This window comes from Gobius niger (genome assembly GCF_951799975.1).
Source record: "Gobius niger genome assembly, chromosome: 11".
NCBI classification, from domain to species: Eukaryota; Metazoa; Chordata; class Actinopteri; order Gobiiformes; family Gobiidae; genus Gobius; species Gobius niger.
Genome location: NC_136862.1, coordinates 22,146,915 through 22,172,343, shown reverse-complemented (window position 1 = coordinate 22,172,343; position 25,429 = coordinate 22,146,915). Strand labels below are relative to the sequence as shown.

Genomic DNA, 25,429 nt, shown 5'->3' with positions numbered 1-25,429 from the left:
TAGTCCTTATCTAGCGTGGGCTAGTGAATCATTTGAAGGCTCTCACACAATGATTCCCAACCTCAAGTCCCAAACCATGAAGCTTCACATTGATTGGGTCCCCAAAGCTTCAAACAAAACAAAAAAACATCCAAGTAGGTTGACAGAATATAATGAAATGATGGTATTTATTAATGTGCCTTTAATTGTTATAGGCCTAATTGAAGTTAATATTAATCATTTTAAACCTGTATGGGTAAAACTACATACAAGCTTACGATTTAAAATATGGAATGGACACAAAAACTATTATCCACGTGACGTTGTTTTGCGAGTGAGTCATTGAGATATTATGATTATGGTTTGAAATTGTGTTCAAAGAAATCACTTTCTACTTAGGCCAAGCTGTTCTAGATGTCTGTGGGTGGTGTGGGAAGATTAACTCACAGGATCCAAGTGTTCGCATTTCGCTCCAAAAAGGCACTCGCTTGAGTCTGGCTGGCAGTGGCAGTGAACACAAAGTAGTTACTCCAAACGCCGCAGGAGGTCACTGTGGATCGAAAACTTAATTTGCGACACTAGCTTTCACTTTACGGCGGTTGATGACTTGTCAACAACAAACATGGCGTCAAGTAGCAGCGGATATTGGGAAGGTAATAACATTTTTTATTTAAATCTTAGTTTATGGTTTGGTACACTGGTTACGAAATTATTTAAAGGTCTGGAATAAATGGTAATCTAGTTTATCTTTTAGCTTTGGAGTTACATGACTGGCAACCTGTTAGCTTCTGTGTGTTTGGCTACTAGCTAAGTAGAAACTGCTAACAGTAAAAAGTTAAAAGCTTGATGTCAAAATGGTGGATTAAAGATACTTCCTACATAGGCTACCTTACTTCATACAGATTTTATATGATGAGTTAAATATTGTACAGATCCAGTGCAAACAGGACTGAAAACTTGGTCGCAAATAAAATGTTTTATAACGTAAAGAGTTCGGGGAATGTGACGTCATATTGCTAAGCATTATGGGATTAGCAGCAATTGTAAACTAATGGAGATTTTAAAAGTTAAAATACTGGAGTTATTGTTCACATTAAAACACTTGGACACTGCAGTGTGTTAGATGTATCTACCAGCAGTAACACAGCACCTAACGGTGTTATTCCATGGCTATTTTCTCCAGTTTTTATACTGTTTTTAGCTAATGTTAGTCAATGGAAATGTATGCTCACAGCTGCAAAGATGGCGGACCTCCATGGTAACTGTGGAATTTCCCGAACTCACCTCAACAAAATCAAACCTGCTAAAACCTCCCTTAGGATTTATTTGTGTTTGCTGACCATAATAATCACAATACTTTTGACCTGTAATCTTTAGATTTGAGAAAGCAGGCGCGGCAGCTCGAAAACGAGTTGGACCTGAAGTTAGTGTCTTTCTCTAAACTCTGCACGAGTTACAGCAGCGGCAACAATGGCCTGGGCATCAGCCAGAGGACGAGGTACAGCTGGACAGTGAACTATTACACTTTGTTGTTTGACCAAATATTTTCAAAGGACATTACATTTTTAATAGCTAAATGCTTTTTTTATATTCATACAGGCTCATCATTATTATGCCATATCTCAACAATGACCGATTATTATCTTTATCTTAATGCTTTTTTGTGTCTAATCTTCTATCCTTTTGCTGTGGTTAGGTCTGATTCTGTTGGATCTCCTCACGACAATTTGATGGTGGCCATGACCACTGAGATCGAGCAGCTCCTGTCAAAAGTAGGTTGTTCATTGACCCTTGTAATGTATCTCTTTTTTGTTTACTTTGAAATACACATTTTGTGACAAAACTACACTCTTTATCTTTTTATAGTTAACAGCTGTAAACGACAAAATGGCTGAATTCACAGTAGGTGCTTTGCCACATAACGCGGGGTTGATGCATACGTTACAGAGACACAGGGACATTTTGCAGGTTTGTTGTTGTTGTTTTTTTATTGTCTTTTAGTTTTCATTGAGTTTTACTGAACAATTACTTTTTCCTTTTTAGGACTACACAAATGAGTTTCACAAAACAAAGACCAACTTCTTCAGCCTCAGAGAAAGAGAGGACCTGCTGGGCTCCGTTCACAGAGACATTGAGTAAGCACTTTTTAGAATCAATTCAGAGCTTGGTCATTTGTTAAAGCCACACTGTGTGATATTTCACCCCAGAAATGAGACAAACACAAGCTTATTTATTTGTGGTGTTTTTTGGGTGAAAATGACCTAAAAACACATGAATCTTTACTGTGAGCAGGCTAATCGTACCTGAATTTTACATTTGCCGGGAGCAGGACATCACCAGCTTGTCTCTATGGAAATGTGGCTGCTTTGCTTAGAATTCAGGTAGCAAGGCTGTTGCAATGCATGTACGTTAATGTCAGTGTACCCAGCAGGGGGCAGTAAAGTCTCAGTTGTGGTTTTTGCCCCATACCGTGATCATTACAGCTCTCATGTTTCAGGCTAATGAGGGGCACCTCCTCCTGTTGCAGCGCTCTCTGTCTGTATCTCTGCCTTCTCTGGGGAGATTCTCTAAGTGCCTTCTCCAGTAAATCAAACCACAAGGCTTTCATTCGGCCCGAGCTCGGGGAGAGCGGTTACGTCACGTCCGACCAGCCCTGGCCTGGTTTTAGATGTGAGAAGGGAAAGTGCCATAGATGATTACGATTTATGAATAACTAGAAGTTAGTTATGTGTCAAGTTTTTTAGTTTAGAGAGCAGTAGACATCAAGCTCAAAGCAGTATTTCAAAGGAAGTGGTTTACCTGGTAAATTGAGCTTGGAAATTAATTTCACACTCACAAATCAAGTGTTAGAACCACTTATATTGATATCATATTAACCCTGAAGTTAAATTATTCATGAATATAATCGCATTAAACAGGCCGTCCGGGAACCCCGAAGTCGTTTGTAAAAGCCTGTTCATGTGATTATAACGCTTCATTGAGCTCCAAAAAGAAACAGTGTCTTTCTGCAGATTAAGTTTAATTTATGAAAGTTTTAGTTCTTAATGTAGGTGGAAAAGCGCGGTATAAATTGAGACCATTTACTGTAAATTTTAGAATAAAGGATTATTTTATGGAAAATCAGTGGAGTTTATTAAAATGTTGTCCAATGCATTTTATAAAATTATTACTCTGTTGCAAATTTGAGTGAACACAAAAAATAAAAAGTGACGGGCACTTAAAGCCTCGAGAGACTCTTCAACGTTAAGACAATTCAATTTGGGTTTTTCACATTGGAAATCAATGGACACTAAATCATGATCATTCATGTCAGGTATCTTTTCCTTTACGGTCTATGTGTAATGCTTGTGCAGCAGTTTTGATCATTCTTACCTTCTGAAGTTGTTTCTGTTTTTTGCCTGGAGAGTTTTGTTGACTCAAGCTTGGAGTAAAAATTGATCGCTTCTAGCCAAGGCAGTTAGTTAAAGTTATTTCTGTGACACTGTGACCAAATGGGCTGTAAAACTAATGGCCAAACATTATAAAATCAGGCCGAATGGGTCAGGTGTATCCTCTGATAGTCACATGGGCTGTGCCATTTGTAGCATTGCGTTTATATGCTGTGTACATATGAATATTGCTGATTTGGCAATATTTCTGTACTGGTGATATATTGTCCGGCCCTATAGGTAATCAGTGAAAGGTTTAGCCATGATGAATTGTGACCGATCAGAACAGGGCGGAGCTGGTGTAAATAAGAAATGGAGGAGGCTTAAGCAGAGCTAATTACTTAAAAGCCTTAAACGCAGGAAGTCCACAATCAGCACAAAGTCATCACTTAATAGGAACGATACCTGCTTTTGGCTCAAGTGTAAGTTGATAATGATCCGTGCATTATAATGTATATCAGCTACAGTCATTGTAATTAGATAGAGTCTAGAGAACGTTAACTTAATACTCCTCTTGGCTCCAGAGCGTGACGGACGAGTAGTTGACGAAACAGAAGCCTTAATGATGGTTAAAACAAATAATACATTTAATCACACAGACACTCACTAGGCTTCTGTTGCCATGCTGGTGCATTGCTTTGACATAATCTGTATACAGTCTATGACATTTGTTCTCAACCCAGTAATTAGACAGATATTACCATTAGCCTGGTCAAATCATGGGCATTTTGAGAGTTAATAATTCTATCATAGAGAACTCAACTCTCCTCCAGTTGTTTTCTTTGTTGAAACTAGATGAACTACAGGCTCTTTAATGTTATGATGTCACGTAAATGCAACCCATGCATTTCACTTAACTTTGCTCTTACTTTAGATAATCATTTTGATAACCAGACAAAGTGGGAGTAGAAATGCCAAGAAACCCCAGTATCTTAAAATCATGTGCGTTCTATAATTGAGGATACAGTGATGCAGAGTTTTGTTCCTGCCAAGATCAAGTTTGATATCTCCTGCATGGTCGTTCTAAGGGAAGCTTCTGAGCCGTATCTTCTTTCTGTCTGAAAGTCAATCTCATTTTCTTTATCTGTGTCTTGTCCTTTTGGTGAAGGTCGTACAAAAGCGGCTCCGGAGTCAACAACAGGCGGTCCGAGCTTTTCCTGAAGGAGCACGAACATCTCAAAAGGTAAGTATAGTAGTAAAGCTTAAAAATGTCTTTTTAACTTCAAATGAAATGGCTGAGTGGTTACCGCTCTCACCTCACAACAAACGGTCCCATGAGATCTTTCTCTTGGGAATTTAAATCTTCTCCAAGCAGGTTTCCTCCATCAACCTAAAACATGTACAATACTGTTGGCCAGTGGTTTTAAATGGTGGTACTCGGGCTTCTTCGGGTGGTAGTCAAGGTTATCTGCAATTTTAGAATTTATTCATTTTAACTTAAGCCAAGTTTCGTAGCAATTTATTAAGGTTAGGTGTAATTTTAGGTTTTGACATGGTCTAGATCCAGTTTAGACATAATTCAGCCCAATTTAAGTATAGTTTAGTTTAGTCTTGATTTCCTCCTCTCCTCCAGCTAGGGTGAGGCTTATCTTAACTGTGATCTGAGTTCAAGAAGAGGAGATGGGTTCCTGAGTGCTGCTCCGGACAGGTTGCCCTTTGACATTGAAAGATGGGTTAAATGCAGATGACAAATTTCCCATCGGTGCCATTAAACATTTCTGCTGAGGCACCAAAATGGCTCTGCTCTTGAGTGTGTCAGGTCGAAGTTTCCTGGTCAAAGAGTGACATCCCATTTTAATTAATTTATTGTCTTTTATTAAATTTGTTTTAAAAAAATGTTGTTTTCCACAATTTTGTTTTGTTTTTTCTTGTTTTGACACAATTTGATAAAAACACAAAGTGCTATTTAAATGAATATTATTGTTCAAATTCGCAACATTAAAGTTATCCCAAAAAAAAAGTTCATATTGTGCCGCCCTAGTCTGTGTAATTAATTGTTGCAGATATTCGGGAATTTAGAGAGACATTTTAATAATAATGATAATGATGATGATAAGAATAAGAATAAGAATAAGAATGCATTGGTTTTATATAGCGCTTTTTTAGACACTCAAAGACGCTTTACATTGTATTATTCATTCACTCCATACTTTGTGGTGGTAAGCTACTATTGTAGCCACAGCTGCCCTGAGGGAGACTGATGGAAGCGAGGCTGTCAGTCTGCGTCTTCGGCCCCTCCGACCACCAGTAACATTCGCTCAGGCTTCCTGGTGTTACCAAACAGTCTCCCATACAAGCACTGACCAGGCCCTTCCTGCTTAGCTTCTGAGGTCTGACGGGGGCGGGCAGAGCAAAGCCGGCATGGCCCTGATGACCACATGGGTATGGTCATCAGGGATGACCTCTGTGCATTTGGGAGTTCTCAATTAAAATAGCCAGATCTTTATTTACAACAACAAAACATGAAATTCAATAGGTGCAGATCTGGTTTACTGATGTGTGTGGCCCAAACAGTAATTATGTAAGAGGTGAAATGCTATATGCCCAAAAGCATCTCATATATTGATATGAAAACCTCTGCTCCGAAAATACTCTCTGTACAGACCTGAACTCAGGAGGTATTCGTCTCACATAACTATCTGAAAACCACACTCTATATAAATACTGAAAACTTAAAGTCGAGCTGCATGATGTGATATTTTACTAACCCATTTGAACAGGGTATGTTCCTCTAAATTTAAGCAAAATTATTACCATTCGTTTTTTCATCAAATTGTGTGAAAACTAGGCTCAAAAATAGCAAGTCAGGACCAAAACAAGGCTGATATGGAGTTAAATTTGGGAAACCATGAGATTAGACTGCAGTTCTAAACAAAATGCTAACCCAAAACCACAAAAAATGAAGAAAATGGTCTCCACTTAAAGGCCAGAGAAGTGCCGATGAACCTAAGTCAGAAAAGTGAGGTACTGATGAAGAGGGGAGATGGAGGCAGCGGGAGAGGATGGACAGACAGAGGAAGTATAGAGCTCTGTATTGATTTTTGGTCTCGAGTGGAGTCTGCTCTGCACACTTCAGCCCTCGCACCGTCACTTAGTGCTGGGATAATGGCAGCTGATGTTGGCCCTTCATGCACTGTATACCATAGGACTGTACACACATGCTACACTTGAGTGAGAGTATAGAAATGATTAGTCACTGTTGCACCCAGAATCCGCCGCTTGTGATCACCAGTTTGGCGGCATTTTCTATAAATAAAACATTTTCCATTAACTATTATTAACCTCATCATATTTTTAGTAGATGGTGGAAGGGGAACAATTTATAATCCTACCTGCTATGACCACATCAACATGTTTACTCAGTTTTTCATATTGTTCTGTATTTAAAACTCCTTCAAAGCCTGACTTATTTGACTGTAACACTGCTCTCTCGTAGAATAAACGTTTTCCATTGACATCAGAAAGGCTTGTAGCCCATTGAACTTGTTTTGTTGAATCTATTGCATGCAGCTTTCTCAACTATGTGTCTGGTGAGGTTTTTTGTAAGCGAGATCTTATTCATATTGCATTTAACGTCTATGTTTTTCCGCTGTCCGTGTTCACAGCTCGGATCGGCTTATTGACAATGCAATAAGGTAAGCTTATTGGTGCATTTGCCCCACCTCCAGTTACTCTTCTCTCTCCCTCTCTCTCCCTCCTGCACTTGATCTGTTACATTCCTACAAAGACCATAATCAAGCCTGTCCACTTCCTCAACCTTAAAACAAGTTCACCCGTCGCTGTTGCACGAATTTTACATTCTGAAGCCCTGTTTTAAGTTGAAGTCCTTTCCCCTTTCTCATTACTCTGGTGGTTCTGTATTTCAGCATTGCCATGGCGACCAAAGAGAACATGACGTTTCAGCGCGGGATGCTTAAGTCCATTCAGACCAGAGTCACCACTTTGGCCAGTATCCTTTATCACTTACTGCTTTTGTAGGCGCTCAGTTTCTTCTTCTTCTTTCTTCTTTATTTTGAACATGTGAGCAACGCAACGCACCTTTACAGTATTTAGTCCTGGGGTTTCCAACAAAGCAAAGGTTTTAAAGGGCATGTGTTATGCAAAAAAGTCATTCTATCACAGGGGTCACCAACCTTTTTTCAGACGAGGGCTACTTCAAGGGTATTAAGTTCTTCAAGGAGCTACTAGTTAAAAACAAATCCTAGAGACTTAAACGTACACTGTTTACTTATAGGATATTATATCAACATAGCTTTATTTTGAACTCATACTGAGTTACAAGAACAGAAATAACTGTATTTTTAAGAATCAGATTCAAGAAAATTAATTGTTTTTCACCTTAGAAAAAGTCTTACGGGCTACTGGGTATACCTCAAAGGGCACCACATTCCCCACTGCTGTCAGACTGTACAATAAGACTGTAAAGTAACATGTGCAATTATCTCTGTATCAGCTGCACTTTATTAACTCTGAGTGATCTTCTTGAACGCCGACTGTAACAAGTGAATTTCTTCTTTGTGAGATCAATAAAGGATTATCATATCTTATCTTATCTTATTGGTGACCCCTGTCTAGCATGTTTGAGTAATCTGGCACATCTAGTACATTTTGCTCTTTCACAATCAAAACACACTCTGGTAAACGTCTTATAGAGGAATCCATGATGTTCCTCTGAGTTTTATTGTCTGCACATCTTCACTAAACTTCTCATTCTGTCCACAGTCTAACTCTGTTTTCCTGTTTCCACCATTGTTATTACTCCAGTTTGAACCAGTGATTTATTTATTGTTATAACTACTTACATCATACGGGGTACTTTCTCCAAATATATCATACTCCTTCACAGGCCAAGGTGTGAATAATGTAGCACCTTTAATGTTGTCAACTGGACTGGATTGTTTTAGTCGAGACATTTCTTCTGTTATCCATGGAGCTTCTTCGAGCTCATCTGTTCATCCTCTGGAGCAAACTGGCTTTAAGCTCCCCCCCTTGAGCACCCACACTACTCAAACAACACAGTCAAGATTACTTCTTTGATAAACCTCTATGATCTGTCACTTACTGTTTATCACTGCTTCAGAATCAACTACATCAGTTTTAGAATGTATCTCTATTGCTGAATGTCTATCCCCTTACTGCCCTCTCTCTACTATGAAGCAGTAATGTAGAGAAGCAAATACTAAGGTAGACCTGGTTAGATTATTAGGAAGTGGATTTTTTTTTTTTTTTGGAGTGGATAACAATCATATTTGTGTGCTTTCACTCTAGCTGCTTGTGTGACAAAGTTGCAGTTTCTTTTTTTGTAAACAGGCAGGGTTTCCCCATGTTTGGATTGTAAGTTTAAAAGTGCTGTTCAAGCAGATCAGGCCTGTAGGATCACACTACTATTCCTTGACTCTTCTGTCCTCAGACCGTTTCCCTGCCATCAACAGCCTCATCCAAAAAATAAATTTGCGAAAGAGGCGGGACTCTCTGATCCTGGGCACAGTGATCGGTGTCTGCACCATCCTTCTGCTGCTCTACACTTTCCATTAATGCACCTTTTTTTTTTTTTTACCAACAATCATTCACACAAGGACTGCACAGTATGTCGCCAAATACTTGTTATTACAATATTAGTTGACGCAATAATGGAGGGTGACAATTTTAGTCATGGTTTTCCTGATTTAATTGAATTTACTTGCTTAAGTTCTGATTTAGTAATTGTCTGGCTTTAAAAAACAACAAATTGCGCACAATGTAATAGGACATGCTATGCTGAAATAGTCCAGTAAAATATTGAAATAACATCATAATAATCAAGACGGTTATTGAATAATGCAGTTTTCTCTCATATTGTGCAGCCCTAATTCACACCCCAGTCATACTTTTACGATACACCATATACAGCAATACTTTATTTTGAATAAATTTGGGAAGAAAAGGTTTAATTAGGGATTTATTGTATTTATTTACCTTGTTTGTATGACACAAATTATTTTACACATTGCAGTTATTTGTAAACATGAAGTTTTCCTGTTGTATTTTCTATGCCTCAGTGGCAGCGCCGAATAAAACAGTCACTTTAAACTTTGGTCATGCTCATTCCGGACTTTTATTTCCAACATGCAGAACCTATGGCACAGTTGCACAGTATAAATGTAGAAACATGGAGATGGGAGTGCCAAGACCAGTGCATACAGTAAACGGCCCCATTCAAGTTAAGTAGCAGAGTATTCATTTTTGGACAAAGTTTCAGACAGTATAGGCTCAGTCCAGTCAAGCACTACAGTCTGATAGACCTGGACACGGCAAGACCACAGGCGACCACAAGGAAACACGCAGTTGATTGAGATTAAGTAAACATAAAAACACCACAGAGGCAGATGAAGTGATGATGAGTAAATTATGAGGATATGTTTTTGAATCTTACAAATTGATATTTATATTTGCACTTGCTTTTCCCAAAACCTTTGACTATTCTAAAGATGGAATATTCTGTTTTTAAATTGTAAATAGCCACTAAACCAATTTTGCATATTTTCGGCTGCATCTTATGCCTTTTGTTGACAGGAACCATGTGGCTACTGCCTCAACAACTATGGGCCTTCAGGGGGAACTTGGTCAATGACAAACAGAAACAGGCAACTTTTCGCTCACATTCAACTGGACATTTAGAGTCACAAATTACACAACACATGCATGACATTCGAGGGTAGGATAAAGCCCGAGAGATAGCCACTCTGTCACTGACACATGGTAAATATTTTTGGCGGCTTTTACCAGTAACTGAGTTCTCAGTTTTATGGTTGCTCCAATAAAACCTACAGCAACTTACTTCCTTACTTTCCCATTAATATAACAAAGTGCATGATGTCCATTGCACCACCAGCAAAATTATAAATCAAAAATCCTTAATCAGACTCTGCCTATACTTGACCTCCACTGCAGAGTTTGAAGGATTTTGTTGGAATAAAAGAGAATAAAAGTTGACTCCATCTGTTTTATCTTGACTGGCGTCCACTTGAGATACTGTAATGTCTTTGGTGAGTGATTTTGTGCTTCTTCAAAAACGGCTTGAGACCGCTGCTCTGTCTCATGTGCAAATGTAGTTCCTTCAGTCTGAATGCTGCTGAAGCTCTGAGGAAAAGCAGACAAAACTTCTGAAAAACCGGACATAATGTAATACTAAGCCTCAGTAATGCATTTGGCTCATTGCTCTGTAAGTACCTATAGTGAGCACGATGAAGATGATGACTGCCACACCCAGCAGGATGGCCAGGCAGCTCAGCAGCATCGATAGACGCCCATACTTCCGTGCGCCTGCAACGTCTCCGGTATGCAGCACAGACTTGGACTGAGGGGAAAGAGGTTAACATTAAGTGTACATAAAACACACACGTCCAACTTAACTGTAAAGTTAAAGATTACAGTCCACCAGACGCTGAGCAATGCAATCTTCACAGTAACAAAACATGGGTCTCAAACTCTCGTTTGGTGATGTGTCTTCAGCATCATCCCCTCCTGCTACATCAATTATTTAATCTCTGAGCTAAACGGGTTTGATTAAACTTTTAAAGACTTTTACGCACAGTGATTAGAGGTAACTCACCACATTAGCGTACCACAGCGCACAGATGTTGAACGGCCAACCGGGACAAAAGCAGGCCACCACTGCCAGCCACAAGTAACTGTCTGGCTTAGACCCAGGGGGTACCGGGGAAGAGAGAGGGCCGAGGCTCATGCGGGACGTGGACTTGGGTGGGGTCGCCAGCTGCCCCACGGAACCGGACTTCAGCGGTGATCGGTGCCCATTTTGGTCCGCATCCAGGGAGCGCACACTGCCGCGGATGTTGAGCGAGAACGAGTCTGATTCTTTGATGTTGCCATCGTGGCCCGTGGGCTCCGTGGTGCCGACGCTTAATAATTTCTCGGTGTCCTGGAAGTCGGTGAGGTTGGACACCTCGCGCTCACCCAAGGCGCTCTTCTCGAAAGCCGCGTCAGTGTTGATGGCCATCACTGACAGATGAAAGTGCGAGGGGCGTGAGACGGAGCTCTTCCTCTGTGAAAAAGTAAACTCTGATTTTAGTTGTTTTCCATTAGTGTCATCGACTTAAGAGAGACCTCGTGTGTCCAAATTGTCCTGGTTAATTTAATTCAACTCCATGTAATTCCTTTTCAAAGATCGGACTTAAAATGACTCTCAACCGCCTTTAGCGTCCGGGCGCACGCTCCCTCTGCCCCTCTGTCAAAGTAGCAAGAAATTAGTGGACTCCTCTCATCCCCACATCACCAGTGTCTGAAGTCTACTTAGGCACCGCACAAGTCGTGTGACAGTGCAAAAAAAAAAAAAAAAAAATCCCACACAATTAATGCGCTTTTGGGGTGAACACGCGCGGTGCGTAAAAGGTTTCCATTTACGCGCGGCGGCATCGGCTGGATCAGCATCTACAGGAGTGACTGAGGGGAGGGCTGGGCATCACTGCACAACTTGAACCACATTTGAGATGCACACGCCCCGCTGACTCAGGGCAGCTCCACGGCACTTATTTGACATGAAACTCCCTCAACAAAACATCTCGATAAACGCTCTTTGTAAAGACAACTTAAGAGTGATAATTTTACTGCATCAAGAATGTAACAGTAACTGATATGCCCTGGCCTGTACATCTTCCCTATGGGCCCCAGTGACGTATAGTCACGCAAACCAGCCACGGGTTTCCCATTCATGTGTAGCACTTTTCCAGAGGCTTTGCAATTATTACTCCAGTAAGCTACGCAAGTAGCCACAGCTGCCATGGGGCAGACTGACGGCAGTGAGGCTGACAATCTGCGCCATTGGCTTCTCCGACCACCACCAACCACACGCTCACTCTATGGTGTTCCCCAGTGGTCTCCCATCCAAATACCAACCACGTCTTCCCCTGTTTAGCTTCCGAAATCTGATGGGATCGGGGCGGGCATAGCAAAGATTGCTTTTCATTTTGTACGAATCGATTTCCCAGATCCTAGTAGTTTTGTTATACGTTTTTGCTCCTTTATTTGTGGGGGTAAAAAAAACCAATAAGTTCATGGTAGGGCTTATTATTTGGTCCGATCACAAGTTTTGCTGTTTCACAGTCTTGTTCTATGCTTCCATCTTCTGGCAGTTTTAGGAACTACAATGAAGCCTGTAAAAAGGTGTGTGTAGGGCTGAATTTAGTCTATTGGTTTAGTCTCGTGCTGAGAAAGATGTAAGAAATGTCATTGATATGGTGGAGGTGGGAAATGCGAGGCTGTTAAAATATGCAATAGAAAAATGCTTTTTTGCTTGCTGCAGGCTCATAGAAAGAACACAGTTCACAGTGTGAATTCTAATTTTATTTTTATTGTTTTCCTGCCTGAATCAAGCGCCAGCTTTGTTCTTCCTTTTGTTTTAATGATGGTGGAAAAATGCTAAAAAACAACACGTGTCATATTGTGTTCAATTGTTACTGCATAAATGACTGTTTGTATTCATTTACCCATCTATCTAATCTATCTAATCTGTCTGTCTGTCTGTGTGTGTGTGTGTGTGTGTGTGTGTGTGTGTGTGTGTGTGTGTGTGTGTGTGTGTGTGTGTGTGTGTGTGCTATACAAAGCATATATATATATATATATATATATATATATATATATATATATATTTATTTTTATTTTTATTTTCTTTATTAATTATGTTCATGTTCATGTCCATGTCAAGAGAGTCAATAGTGATTCTTTATGAGGTGCTGTGTGACATATGTCTAAAAAGCATTTCAAATAAACACCTAGTATAAATTCAGACCAAAAGATGTGTCTTGTACAATCTGGAAATACAACCAGATATTCTCTTATTTTATTTTTCTCTTTTTTCACATGTGTCTCAAGTGAAGTTGTCAAGAAAATGATTCAATCTCTATTTTTGAGTCTTTTAGCCTTCATATGCCTGAAGCAGTTGGGCATTTTTAAGTTTTATGACAATAATAGCTGTGTATTTCAGTAAATGTAACAAAACACGGTAATCACACACTTTTATTGGGCAGTTTAATATGTTTATCAGTACAGGAAGTGACACAGGGCATCTGGCATATTGTAGGCTTGATACTTCTGGCTATGCTTCCATGAGGAAGAAGAAGATCTTTATTTGCATAGCGCCTTTCACAGACATGGTCATAAAGCACTTTACATGACACCACTTTATGAGGGAGAGGCTGCTTTGTCATTGTGGGTTAATCAAGCCCACTCTTTTGAATCAATTTTAAAATTCTGCTGATTGTTTTTAAATGCCTAAATTCGCTGGCACCTAAGTATCTGTCAGAACTGCTGCAGCTCTACTGTCCTTCCAGAGCTCTGATGTCTGCAGACCAGCTCCTTTTGTCTGTTCCTAAATCCAAGCGTGTGTCCAGAGGTGATCGAGCCTTCTCAGCGGCGGCCCCTAAACTTTGGAACAGCCTTCCTCTACATGTGCGCTCGGCTCAGTCTATGGAGGAGTTTAAAACCAAATGAAAAACTCATCTTTTTGCTTTGGCCTTCGGTTCTATGTAGACCAGACACAGTTTGTGCTTTTATATGTTACCTGTTTTTAAGTTTTATTGTGTTTACTGTACATATTGTTACTGTACTTGTACAGCACTTTGGTCGACTATTGTTTTTTTCTTTAAATGTGCTTTACAAATAAAATTGACATTGACATTGACATTTTGAATATTGTTTAATTAGCCCTTAAAAGTATATGCTTAACATTTGAATTTTTATTATTTCAAGCCTTGGTCAATGTAAAACATGTGATTTATTGAAGTAACCAAATGGAAAGAGCTTAAAATGATCTGAAATTGCTAGAGCCTGATCCGCATTTATGTACCAAAAAGAGGCTGGGACTGGGAAAGTCGTGATTGGACCATGTAATAATATCTGCCTGTCATCTATCTGTCTATATGTCTATCTACATATCTATCTGATAATGTAACAGAGGAAAAAGGCTTGTAACAGTTACATTGTTTGTTGAGGAATCTTACAACAAAGGGAGCAGTGTTATGTTTTGTAACCATAACAGTGTCTGATGAACAAATCCATCACATTTTGTAGCCCTCTCTGGTCGGTCTTCCTCCCATGATGCTCGTGTCCACTCGTCCGCGGGCAGGGCAGACCAGAGCCGTTCTTCAGCTGGCAGCTTTAGCATGTGAACACCAACATAAAGCTCGCCAGTGAAGAACCGCTGTGTGTCCGCCATTTTGGATCAACGGCGTCTGCGTCTTTAGCTTCAGGTGCACTCATTCCTGTTGGAGAGAAACAAAGAAGAAGCATTTAATTTCCTGTGTGGCCTTAAGCTAGACAGTAGACAAAACACAGATAGTCAGCTCTGGAAAATATGCCAGACTATTGCATTTGATTCTCAGTTCTCTTCGAGTGCACTGCTTTATTTGTGGTATGTTTAGGTTGGGAATTTCAATGAAATAATGTATAATCTGATCAAAGTGTAAAGGTCCTGGACCACGTTTTGTTTTCTAACCCAAGTAGCAACATTCAAATTGTAAAAGCAGAATTTGTGGGGGAAAAATACTGTGTTTTATTTGTTTCCTCATTCATTGCTGAGGTACATGGCCTTTAGGTTTTATTCCCGGTTCAGTCCTGCCTTAGAACTGGTTTGGTTAAGACACAATAAAACATGTTTGTGTAGGCTCTCATCCAGAAGTGTTAGACATTTAAAAAAAAAAAGTTTAATGTTGACTTCTGGCCAAGAATATAGTTAGTATAGTATAGTTAAAAAGACCTAGATCTCTTTCCAAAGGCTCCACCCGACTTCTCCCAGTAGCAAACCATAACAGAGGGACATACTTAACTTTATGCTACCAATACGAGATGAAACTTTGCCATTTTCCCTTTTTGACCCTACAGCTGTGCAGTAGATGGGTAGCAGTGAAGTGCACTGGGCTGTGAGTAACTGAGTGAAATCATCTGAGAAGAGCTACATGACCTGACCCTGCCACGCACTGCCGCCTGTGTCTCCTCAACCACAATGCAGGAGAAGTACTACTTTGATAAGATTTTAAGTCCGTTTTGGTCCCGTTACTGTGGTTACGAGGAGAGAGTGCGAGGTCTTCTTCTGAATCCTGCCACAGATAGCTGAGATGTGGGCATGTATGGTTGGGGTAAACACTTCCACGATAAAAGAAGATTGTTGAAGTGTTGGTGTCAAGGTCAAGCAGCACACTTGCCATTTTGACAGTATTCCAGAAAGGCATGTGACAAAAAGATGAGGACATGAAAAACAATGTTCATTACACAGCTATTTTTAATATTCACTCGTTGTTGGTAGTGTATACCTAATTCATCCCATGTGTTGTTTATTATCGTAGCAACTCCTATTAAAACGGATGGCAAACCTCTCCCTCACTGTAGTTACACAAATGCCGCACATTCCTGAGGCATAAAGTGGCAGAATATTGCCCGTTATTTTGACTGCAGCGTGGGGCGGGTCACTACCATCTAAAAAATCCCAACAATTCCCTGATAATAAGAAGAACTTGTGGTTGTACTTTTCCACTTTGCGTTGCTCATTCGAAACAGTGACTCAGCGCCCTCTTCTCGCCGCCTGTTCTGACTTGCAAAAAGTTTCCATCCTGTTAACTTAACTCCCGCTCGATACCTTTATTTGTCAAACATGCGTCTCTTATATTGTACTTGTTGATGCATCGTTCGGTCCTTTCATTGCATTTTAAATTGTTTTTGTCTACAGTTGCAGGAACCGGCGGTCACATCCTTCTTTCTGTAATTACAAGCCCCGGACAGGAGAAGCATCCAAGACTCTGTAACAAGATGAGAGTCTGACACAAAATGGCTCCATAGTCATTGTTGCAAATGGAATTAACGCAATGGATGAAGTGTGAGGAGGCGCCTGAGCTGCCCATTTCCTGAAAGTGTGAAGTACATGCACTGTCAAACAACAACGGGAACAAAGCTCGGAGTTTAAACTTTCTTACAGGCCGAGTCGTTTCCGAATAAAACGATTGAAGCCAAATCTGTGACAGCAGTTGGTGGTTTGATCCTAGTTCTGGCCAGTGCATACAGTGTTTGTATGATTGGGCAAGGCATTTCCCCCTCCTTGCCTCTAAGAGTGTACATACACAAAGATTTGCGGGATTGAGACGTAATCTCTCTCCCTTATACAATGGACTCTCTTCAAATCTTGACCATGGAAACTGCCGGTGCAAAAGAAATGCAAGTGACTCGACAACCCTTTGTGTCGCCCACAGCTTATGCCAAATCTGATCCGAAGAGTGTGAAAAAGCGTCTAAGAAGAAACTTTGGAAAGCTTTTCTAACAATCCCGGGACAATTTTGCAGCAAGTAAAAAAGCGCCGTCTTAAGAGTACACAAAAAAAAAATTGGATTTTGAGATGACCAACAACCAGTTTGGTTCACAAAAGTAGGATAGAAGGGCAATATTGCATTTGGTTTGTTTGGAAGAAGCAGTCAGGTGAGAGTGAGTCATGATTATCTAACCCAGAGCCCGCTCCTGTGGTTACAATCAAGTGATAAACTGATAATAATGTCCTAATCACTGTCAGTCACATTATAAGTACAAGTTCAGTGTCCAAAAACACAGTAAATGTTTTGGCCTGGACTCCATTTTGGACTTTCTAAGCACCAGGTGGAGTAATGAGCTAGAAAAGCAAAATTCTATGAAGAATGCCAGGAGAAGGATTCTTACAGCAATAGTTACTTGTACTGAAATCAAATAAGAAACAAAATGTGTTGCACTGCTACAAAATGGACACGTAATAGAGAGAAGATTATAGGCCTTCTGTAATATCATTTTGTACCACTAGATGGAGTCATGAGCAACAGTTATTATACAACCACAAAATGTTTCACCTTCTGTTCTAGTTTGTTAGCCCAATCAATAACAGGGCAAGACATTGATCATTTAAGTTGATGATTCATACAGAATAAGCTAAATCAGAAGAAAACTAAATGATGGTAAGGGGGTATTGAAAGTCCAGGGCTGCCTGCCGTTCAGGGCGGGGCCTCTCTGAGTGGACTTCACATGTGTTGCATGTTCTCCGTGTGTCCGGGACAGTTTCCTCTCAGTGCTCTGCTTTCCCCCCCAACGCCCTCCACAAAAATGCACCGCACAATAGACACAATATCATTCGGCCAGAGAGGGTCAGTGCACGGTGGAATAAAAAGCTATTACTGCAATCAACAAAATGACAAACAGTCCCCAGTCATGGTAGTTACCGCTACCAAGTTTGACCCAATAACATGACACAAAGGACAGTGCTTATTACATTTTAACAGTTTATATGGAAGTTTATTTTTCCTTTTCCCTTTTGTGGTTATCACTCTGAGGCGTTGGACTGAACACCTCACTGCTGATTGTCTGCTTCCATTGTGCAGTGATTTACATATTCATGTGTCAATGATAATGCCAGATGCCCTTCCTGCTCCTATCCCCCCATGCGCAGACTTGGACATGACCCAAGGAGTTTGACGTTTTGTGGTCCTTTGTGACCGGGTAAAACTGGCACAATGGATGACCAGACCGTACTGCAGTCTATAGCATGTGCATATCACACTGATCTATTTTTACGTCAAAGCATTTCATATCGACTGCTCTGTCTGTCCTCTCCACCTTCTCTGCGTCTCTTTCTGTCTCTCTCTCAGATCAGACAGTCCAGCATTCCTAACATTCCCGCTGCGTATGTTAGAAATTCCATCCGACTGCGGGCTCAACGAGTCACTCCTCCTTTTCCAGTTTTTAAAATGTACCAGTTTTTTTTTTTTCTCCACATTTTGGACCGGTGCACTATTCAGCTTTGTATAAGTGATAATGACGGTAAGAGCCGACTTGCTTTTGAATAGTCTCTGCTGTGAACAATTTTCATTATTGCAATTGTGTAGCTTATTACATAATATCCAATAGAGCTCTATCAAAGCCCTTAACAGAATAAAGAGTGCTTTTGGTAAGTCTACCTTCCTGGAATATTGCTGTTGTTTTCTGCCTCTTATGCACCTCTTACAGATAAATTGCTCTCATCTCACGTGTCTTTGTGATTTAGGCAAAGACAACACACTCATAATAATGTTTGAATCTTAACTTTGATATGATTTTTTTGATTTGATTTGACTGTGATATTACATTAACCTAGTATGAGGCTTGAAAACATTATTATAGGTACATCTGCACTGACATCTTACAGTTAAAAGACAGTTAAGTCTGAAAAACTGGGCTGTCCGGGATTGCAATTTGGCCTGGAGTGCCGAAAGTTAGAAACTGTGAGACTTGTTTCACCCAACCTCATGCAAGCAAATCGATGGCACTGGATGGATGGATTATAGGGTTATAGAATGTGGAGGATTGTCTTGTTTTCCCTCTAAGACACAAACAAATACAGGAAATCCAGATCGGAATGCTCCATAAAAAAGTCAATTTAGCATTATATTGTCTTTGGTGAGGTACAGCCTGGATGTGCCAATCTAATAAGGCTACTTAATATTTAGAATAATTAAAAAACATGGTTATGTTATATACGCCCCCAACACCAACTGCCATAACATCTATCAATTTAGCTATCAAGTGAAAAGGAATATGTGGGGAAAAGATACATGTTTATTTCCAAATGCGATTGGGGTATGCAAAGGTTTTGGTTGAAATTTCCCTTTTTTCAGATATTCTAAATTTAGTGCATTGTTGTCAGGAAAATAAATAAATATACTCCTTTGATTTTGGTATAGGACTATGACAAAGAAATAAAATAACAAAAAATCTAAACCCACCATTACTATTTAGTTACAAATAAGGCCTGTTACAAAGGCACCACTAGGCAACGATGCCCCTCTTGCCCCACCTGTAATTCACATCTGCGCCCTATCGTCATCCATTCACTACATATCACACACCCTCCATTTCCTCCACTGAGACACATTGCAGCCAGTGTGAAAAGGGCCTTGAGACGACCAGGTTATTTTCCATGCAACATGCAACAGCGTTTGGGAGATAACGCACATTCAAACACACAAAACGCTGGCCTTATCTGGGGGCTGTGGACGTGCAGGCATGACCAGGAGCGAGAGAGGACATGGGGAACCGGGACAGGCGTGCCACGGACAAAAAGACTGCACCATCATGTGGTGGCCGGTGCAATTGAGCAGCGCAAAGTAACATAAGGCGAGATAGTGGCATAAAGGAAAGGATGTGGGTTGACCAATGGGGGTAAAAAAAAAAAAAAAGGATTTCTATGGTTACGGTAAAAAAGAATAGACATAAAAGCACAAAAGCTGAAATTTATCACGTCAATAACACCTAACATGGCGGACATTTCAAAGGCCATTTATAAGTTTATGTGCTAATGGGTGGCTCTCGACCTTCTAAACAGAACTGAATAAACTGTCACATTTATATCATGTTTTCAACCTCTATTACTGTAGTTCTTCACTTTACACCAGGAAACCATTCACCCCCTCCACACACTACCAGTGCGTGTAGACACTGGGGGAAAGGTGAGTGAAGTGTCTCTCCCAAGGACACAACAGCAGTAGGCCGTGGCAGGAACCAGGATCGATCCAGCGACCTTTGGATCAGTAGATGAACGCTCTTCCAACTGAGCTACTGACGCCTACATTATGAGACCCTATGTACCATATGTCTATCAATGGTCCAGTGCAGTATAACAGTTAATAGGAGACATATCCGACTGACTCGCTTTAAATACTACCACAACTACAGTGAATACTCCATACTGCTGTGTTTATAGGTTGTGAAATAAACATTAACACTACTAAAACTGGCTTTAACACACTGAGATGTATAGATTTTTGCCAAATCACGAGGCCCTATAGCATTTGCTTTGGATTTTACACAGCGCGGCTTTGGTGCGGCTGGAATTCATGCTTCTTGAAAATGAAACGTACTGAGTAACCCGTCCCTAAATCTGAGTCACGAACAAACGCTGTGTTTAAATATAATGAAAAGCTGGAAACTGCTGCTGTTGCATTGAGGTTTCACAAGTATGTCATCTGACCTTTTTTACATACGCTGATGAACGCTCAAGTCTTCGTGAGACGACCTGGAGGCTCATGCAAAGAGACGAGGGGTTTCAGGCTCATTATGTGTGAAGTGTAAAAAGAATATGGTGGAAACACAAGATCTGTGGCAGTCTGGGGGGTGAATGTCATTGATAAAAATGACAATCAATATTCTTTTTTTTTCTGGTCTGCCTCAATGTGTAAAAAGAAGCGGACTGACTTTACAATTCACTACCAAAGCACTGAAGTGTCACTTTAAAGTAAACCCTTTTTTGTTTTGTTTTAACACAGCCAATTATACTTGATATGATAACTTTGTATATCGTCCAGTGATCTTGCAGTTATTGCTCTGTCCTATCTGTCACAACATGTCAACAACACCTTTTACCTTTTACATAATAATAAGTAATAATAGTGTTTACAATATTATGAGACAAGGCCACAATCCAAAAGTGTCAGTGCAAGAGCAGATGAGGTCCAATGCAGCCCTCACTATTATAGCAAATTACAGTATTTTGGGTTCAGTGAATAGAGAATTTACCCCTGAACTAAATAACCAGAGTTGGCCTAAGCTAGTTGTTTTACCCTATAATATATTAACAGACTAAATAACATGTAGTTGTTGCACATGAAATCTAACAAATGCACACAAAAAAGTGACAATGCAAATACAACACCTGCCCAATAAGCGCTCCCGGACGGTTTACGTATCAATGAGGTGCATTCCTGCCTGAGCTGAGGGCGTGAAGCTGGTGGAGGGAGTCAGCCGACTGTCCCAGATTGCAGCGTGAGATAGAGACCGTTCATTTTAGAGCAAGAATGGGACAAATACCGAGAAAACAGACAAAAAGGGCGGCGGCTTCAGAAATGTGCTGATCAGAGACACTGCAGCTACTGCATATGCGCGGGGCTATAGGGCTATGCGGACGGGACAGAGCACGCAAAATCAAAATGGAGGAAAAATGTGCAAAGTTTGGGCATTTGTTCAATTCAAAATGTTTGAATCAATCTAGTTGCAAGGGGTGTAAGGTCTACAGCTGATATTTGCATCAAAAGTCAAAGTTTGGATAATCTATTTGAAAACATGTTACATTTAAGTTATTCTTTTTTACATTATAATATCCTATATGCCATTTAAATCTCTTTGGCAATGCTTAATCCAGCCACAGGACTCACACAAGCCAGTAAGTGCTCAAGGTGCCGGTCCCAAGCCAGAATAAATAAAGTAGAGGACTACTGTATGCATTGTGTACTGCAGTTTACAAGCCAGGACACACAGCGGTAAGAAGGGCATCTGACATACAGCACCTTCTGCTCACAATAGACCTGTTCTAACGTTCATGTCATGGATGTACAGTAAAACCAGCTCTGGGGGAATCTGCCATCCGCCATTTTCATCTATCAGTGGAGCCCTTCTGAAACAACATACACACAGGACATGTTGTAGTAATAGGGCTGCACACAATACTGCTAAATTACAGTAATGGTAAATCAATAGAGCAAGAACCCACTATATATCAAAAAAAAACCTTGACATCTTCCATCTGACTTAGATTTGTACAATTCTTGCTAAGCCTTGCACAGCCTAATGGAACAACGTATGAATACTAAAAACGGTTAATTTGAGTCCTTTTAGCCTTTGTTTGATCCTTATTTTCTATTCCTACATCTTAGTTTTCACTGAATTCCAATGAAAGGGCTTAGTGACATATCCGAGTAATACTGTTAACGCAACATTCAGTTATTCTTCATCTGACGTGCCGCCCTAACACATAACCTGACATCCCTTCTTTCTTTTTTTCTTCTTGCCCCTCTCTGACACAGACACGCAATATGAAGGAATGAAGGGTGTAACCTGGTTGAGCAAGATGGCCTCACTTCTGCAAACATGAGGCACACACACAGCCCCACACACATAAGCCTATATGCACCGTGAGGGGCTTGAGAAATCGGTACATGCATAAGTTGCTGTTTAACTGGAGAGATTGCCCCGCGCCATGTGATCCTCGCTGATAGGCCCTGGCTTATGTCACAGAGTCCGCGTTTGCAATGGGACCAGTGCATCTCGTGACAGGGCCTATTGCGCATTCCTACCGGCGTACTGAACCCTGCTGCCTGTACAATTATGTAAGACAGGGCTGCCTGCAACACTGTAACATGCCACCCCCCCCTCCTTCTCCTTTAAAAGTACTCATTTAAACATAACCCCACTGCACCTTTTTTTGATACCAACACAGGAAATACAGAGAAGCAATGGGTTGGTGGAGGAATTGTATATTGTGGTCGGGCCTGCTTCAGCTCCTACGTCATCAGATTTCGAAAAGGCACTCACTGTTCCTCAAAGTTTTGACTCTGCTTTGGTGTGTCTCGGTTAAAAGTCTGTCAGCGTTTTCTCAGAAGAAGTGGCTTGACATGTCCCTTATCTTCCTGTTTTTACCTGTTTGCGCTGGCCTTTTCCCTCTTAGGCCTTGTTTCCTAAACTTACCCCATGCAATCATATAGTTTAAATCACAATACATCACGTCAATCAACCACTATAAAGAAATGCTGCTATCAAGACACAGCCCAAGTCTTCCCTGCGTTTCATTATGTAACTAAATTAATGGCACATTTATCAAGGTGGTCCAAGAAATGATCACTAAATTGTCACTCAGATTTTTTATTGCAACTCGCCCACGTGTTGCTGGGAGATGCAGTGATTTTAAATCCCCTAAGAGTGATCAGATGTACTTATAAAGGTTCAATATGTTCTCCTGTTTAAAGGCCTGGGCTGTGACATATCTCAAGGCCTAACAGTCAGGCAGCCACAACTCCCCAAGCACCCAATCTGTATGCCAGAAGAGTCACACGACGTAAATGCATAGGAAATTTAACCCTGTGAAAGAAATGTGTTAAGATCCGAACAGGCTATCCAGACTTGAGTCAAACAAAGTGGCGTTAGGTTATTAGGGTTGGGTTATCGTTTTACCAGGCGAAGTAGGTCATCCGGTCCGGTACACACTGAATCACACTTGATAGGAGAGGCACGGAACCGGCGCAGAATCACGCGAGGGAGAGACCGACACCGAGCCGTGCGGAGTGCCCCGCCTTGACCGCGGGCTGGGTCGCTCCTCTTAAGCAGGCGGGCGGCCACTGGATCCGGAGGAGTTCGCGGGAGCCTCGCCCACCTCTCTGCCCCCCCTCTCTCTCAGTCTGTCCGGGGCTCTTCCTCTTCACATCTCCGACTGGGTCTTTGGTGCTGGAGCTTTTGGAGAAATTTCAATCTAAAGGCGTCCCGGGGAGAGCACTTTCCCCGCACGTAGACTGCTGTGGAGAAGAGAGAGATGGCAGCTTCGCAGGACTTCAACCCCCTTTTTACACAACTCAGTCACTCCCCTCTCTCTCTCTCTCTCTCTCTCTTTCTCTCTCTTTCTCTCTCTCTCTCTCTCTCTCTCTCTCTCTCTCTCTCTCTCTCTCTCTCTCTCGCGCGCGCTCAGTACACCCTCCCTCTGTCAAATACACACCCATCTCGGAGCCACACACGCAGCCGGCTTCTCCTCGATCAGCTGGCAGCGTCATGACGTCGGCCGCGGACATGGGAGTGTGCACGTCAAAGTACGCGCGGGTGACGTCAGCACGCAGGTTTGCAGCAGGTTATATAGCAGATTTCTTGGGGGAACAGTATAAACAGCTTAGTATTTCCTGAACATTCTGAAGAAGGTAGGCCCTGCTTTGTTAACCTAGCTGTGTAGCTATTCAAAACAGGAATCAAGAGACGTACAGAGTAAAACCTCGACATAATATGGCCCAGTATAGCCTCCATTCACATCATTGATAATAGGCCTAATTAAAGATGCATTATGCAACTTTTTATATGGGAAAAAAAGTTTGACCTTGTAGTGACTCAGCGGCTTTATGAGTAGTCTCTACAACACCGCAGGATCAATTGTTCATTTTTTTCACTGTTGACGGACCCTCTCACCAGAAAACCTACTAAACAATTGATCCTGGAGCGTTGTAGAGACCACTGTGATCGAAAGTAAAGGCGTCATGCTGACCACTCATACAGCCGCTGGGTCACTACAAGGTCAAATACGCACAAATATCAACTTTTTTCCACATACAAAGTTACACAATGCACCTTTAAACTCTAATTATAAGAGTGGTAAAGATTCATCAATGTGACAATAGCCACTCATAAGGCTTTATGATTATAAAAGCACAAGTTGTCTTATGTAATCTAATCAAGTTGTTGCATAATGACAAATATTTCAGTGAAAATACTAAAGTTATTCTATTTTATACTTGACATGGACAAAGACAAAAGTGTGCAAAGAGCAAATGGCCTCCAGAGACATCAGCAGGTCAAGATGAACCTGTTACCCCTCAGCCGCCCCCACCTTCACCCCTTCTCTCCCTCTTTCTCTGACGCAGGCCTTTTGGCATCTCCCTCCCACACTCCCACCTTCTTAAATCTGGTCTTCTCACTCGAGTCGAGAAGCTCGAGTTCTTCCCTCTCTCTCTCCTCAGCTGACAAACCAGGCACGCAGCAGAAACCATGTGTACAATCAGCTGTCGGTTCTCCTCATGTTATGCCTGCTTCATGTTTCAAAAGCTTCATCAGTCATTTTTATGTGTTGCATATAAAAGTTAATGAGCTCAAAGCACACGGTTTCCAAGACATCTAAACCCACAGCAAGCAATGACAATTGAGATCCTTTAGCAATATCATGTAGGCGGGTCTTTCAAAGTTTAGGTTTCATACTCTAAATTTGCTTAAGGGAAAATGACAGATATACAGGGGGTGTCTTGTGTTTCTGAGGGTGGTCTCTTTATCCCCATGCACCTCTCCACCATGGCCCCCACACTGTCCAGTGACCCCTCAACTATACTGGCCCTGGCCTCCTGAGCTTGCTACAGTTTTTGACTGTGAGATGTTTCCCAGCACAGCAACATAAAAAAGGGACTGCAGCTACAACAGACTGATAAAACTTACCTAAGAATGTGTGAACATATTCAAAGGAGTGTTTCTTTCTC

The 25,429-nt window shown here is 41.1% G+C and overlaps 2 protein-coding genes and 1 long non-coding RNA gene across 3 annotated transcripts; 1 reads left to right on the top strand and 2 right to left on the bottom strand.

Annotated features, from left to right (window-relative positions):
* Window positions 1-567: 567 nt before the first annotated feature.
* LOC306969948 (Golgi SNAP receptor complex member 1-like) lies at window positions 568-9,757 on the top strand. Its single transcript, XM_079565742.1, has 9 exons — window positions 568-632; window positions 1,357-1,477; window positions 1,676-1,751; window positions 1,846-1,947; window positions 2,023-2,114; window positions 4,516-4,590; window positions 7,013-7,042; window positions 7,274-7,356; window positions 8,818-9,757. Exons 1-9 carry the CDS (start codon window positions 602-604, stop codon window positions 8,940-8,942), a joined length of 735 nt encoding a protein of 244 aa, XP_079421868.1. The 5' UTR covers window positions 568-601; the 3' UTR covers window positions 8,943-9,757.
* Window positions 9,758-10,241: 484 nt separating this feature from the next.
* On the bottom strand, window positions 10,242-11,890 carry LOC306969947 (trafficking regulator of GLUT4 1-like). The gene is made up of 3 exons (XM_079565741.1): window positions 10,999-11,890; window positions 10,617-10,743; window positions 10,242-10,526 (listed from the first exon to the last, which is right to left on the bottom strand). Exons 1-3 carry the CDS (start codon window positions 11,401-11,403, stop codon window positions 10,504-10,506), a joined length of 555 nt encoding a protein of 184 aa, XP_079421867.1. The 5' UTR covers window positions 11,404-11,890; the 3' UTR covers window positions 10,242-10,503.
* A 1,687-nt stretch (window positions 11,891-13,577) lies between these two features.
* Window positions 13,578-23,457, bottom strand: LOC306970817. The gene is made up of 3 exons (XR_013793416.1): window positions 23,382-23,457; window positions 14,084-14,662; window positions 13,578-13,630 (listed from the first exon to the last, which is right to left on the bottom strand). It is a non-coding gene; the product is annotated as an uncharacterized lncRNA (long non-coding RNA).
* Between the last annotated feature and the right edge of the window lie 1,972 nt (window positions 23,458-25,429).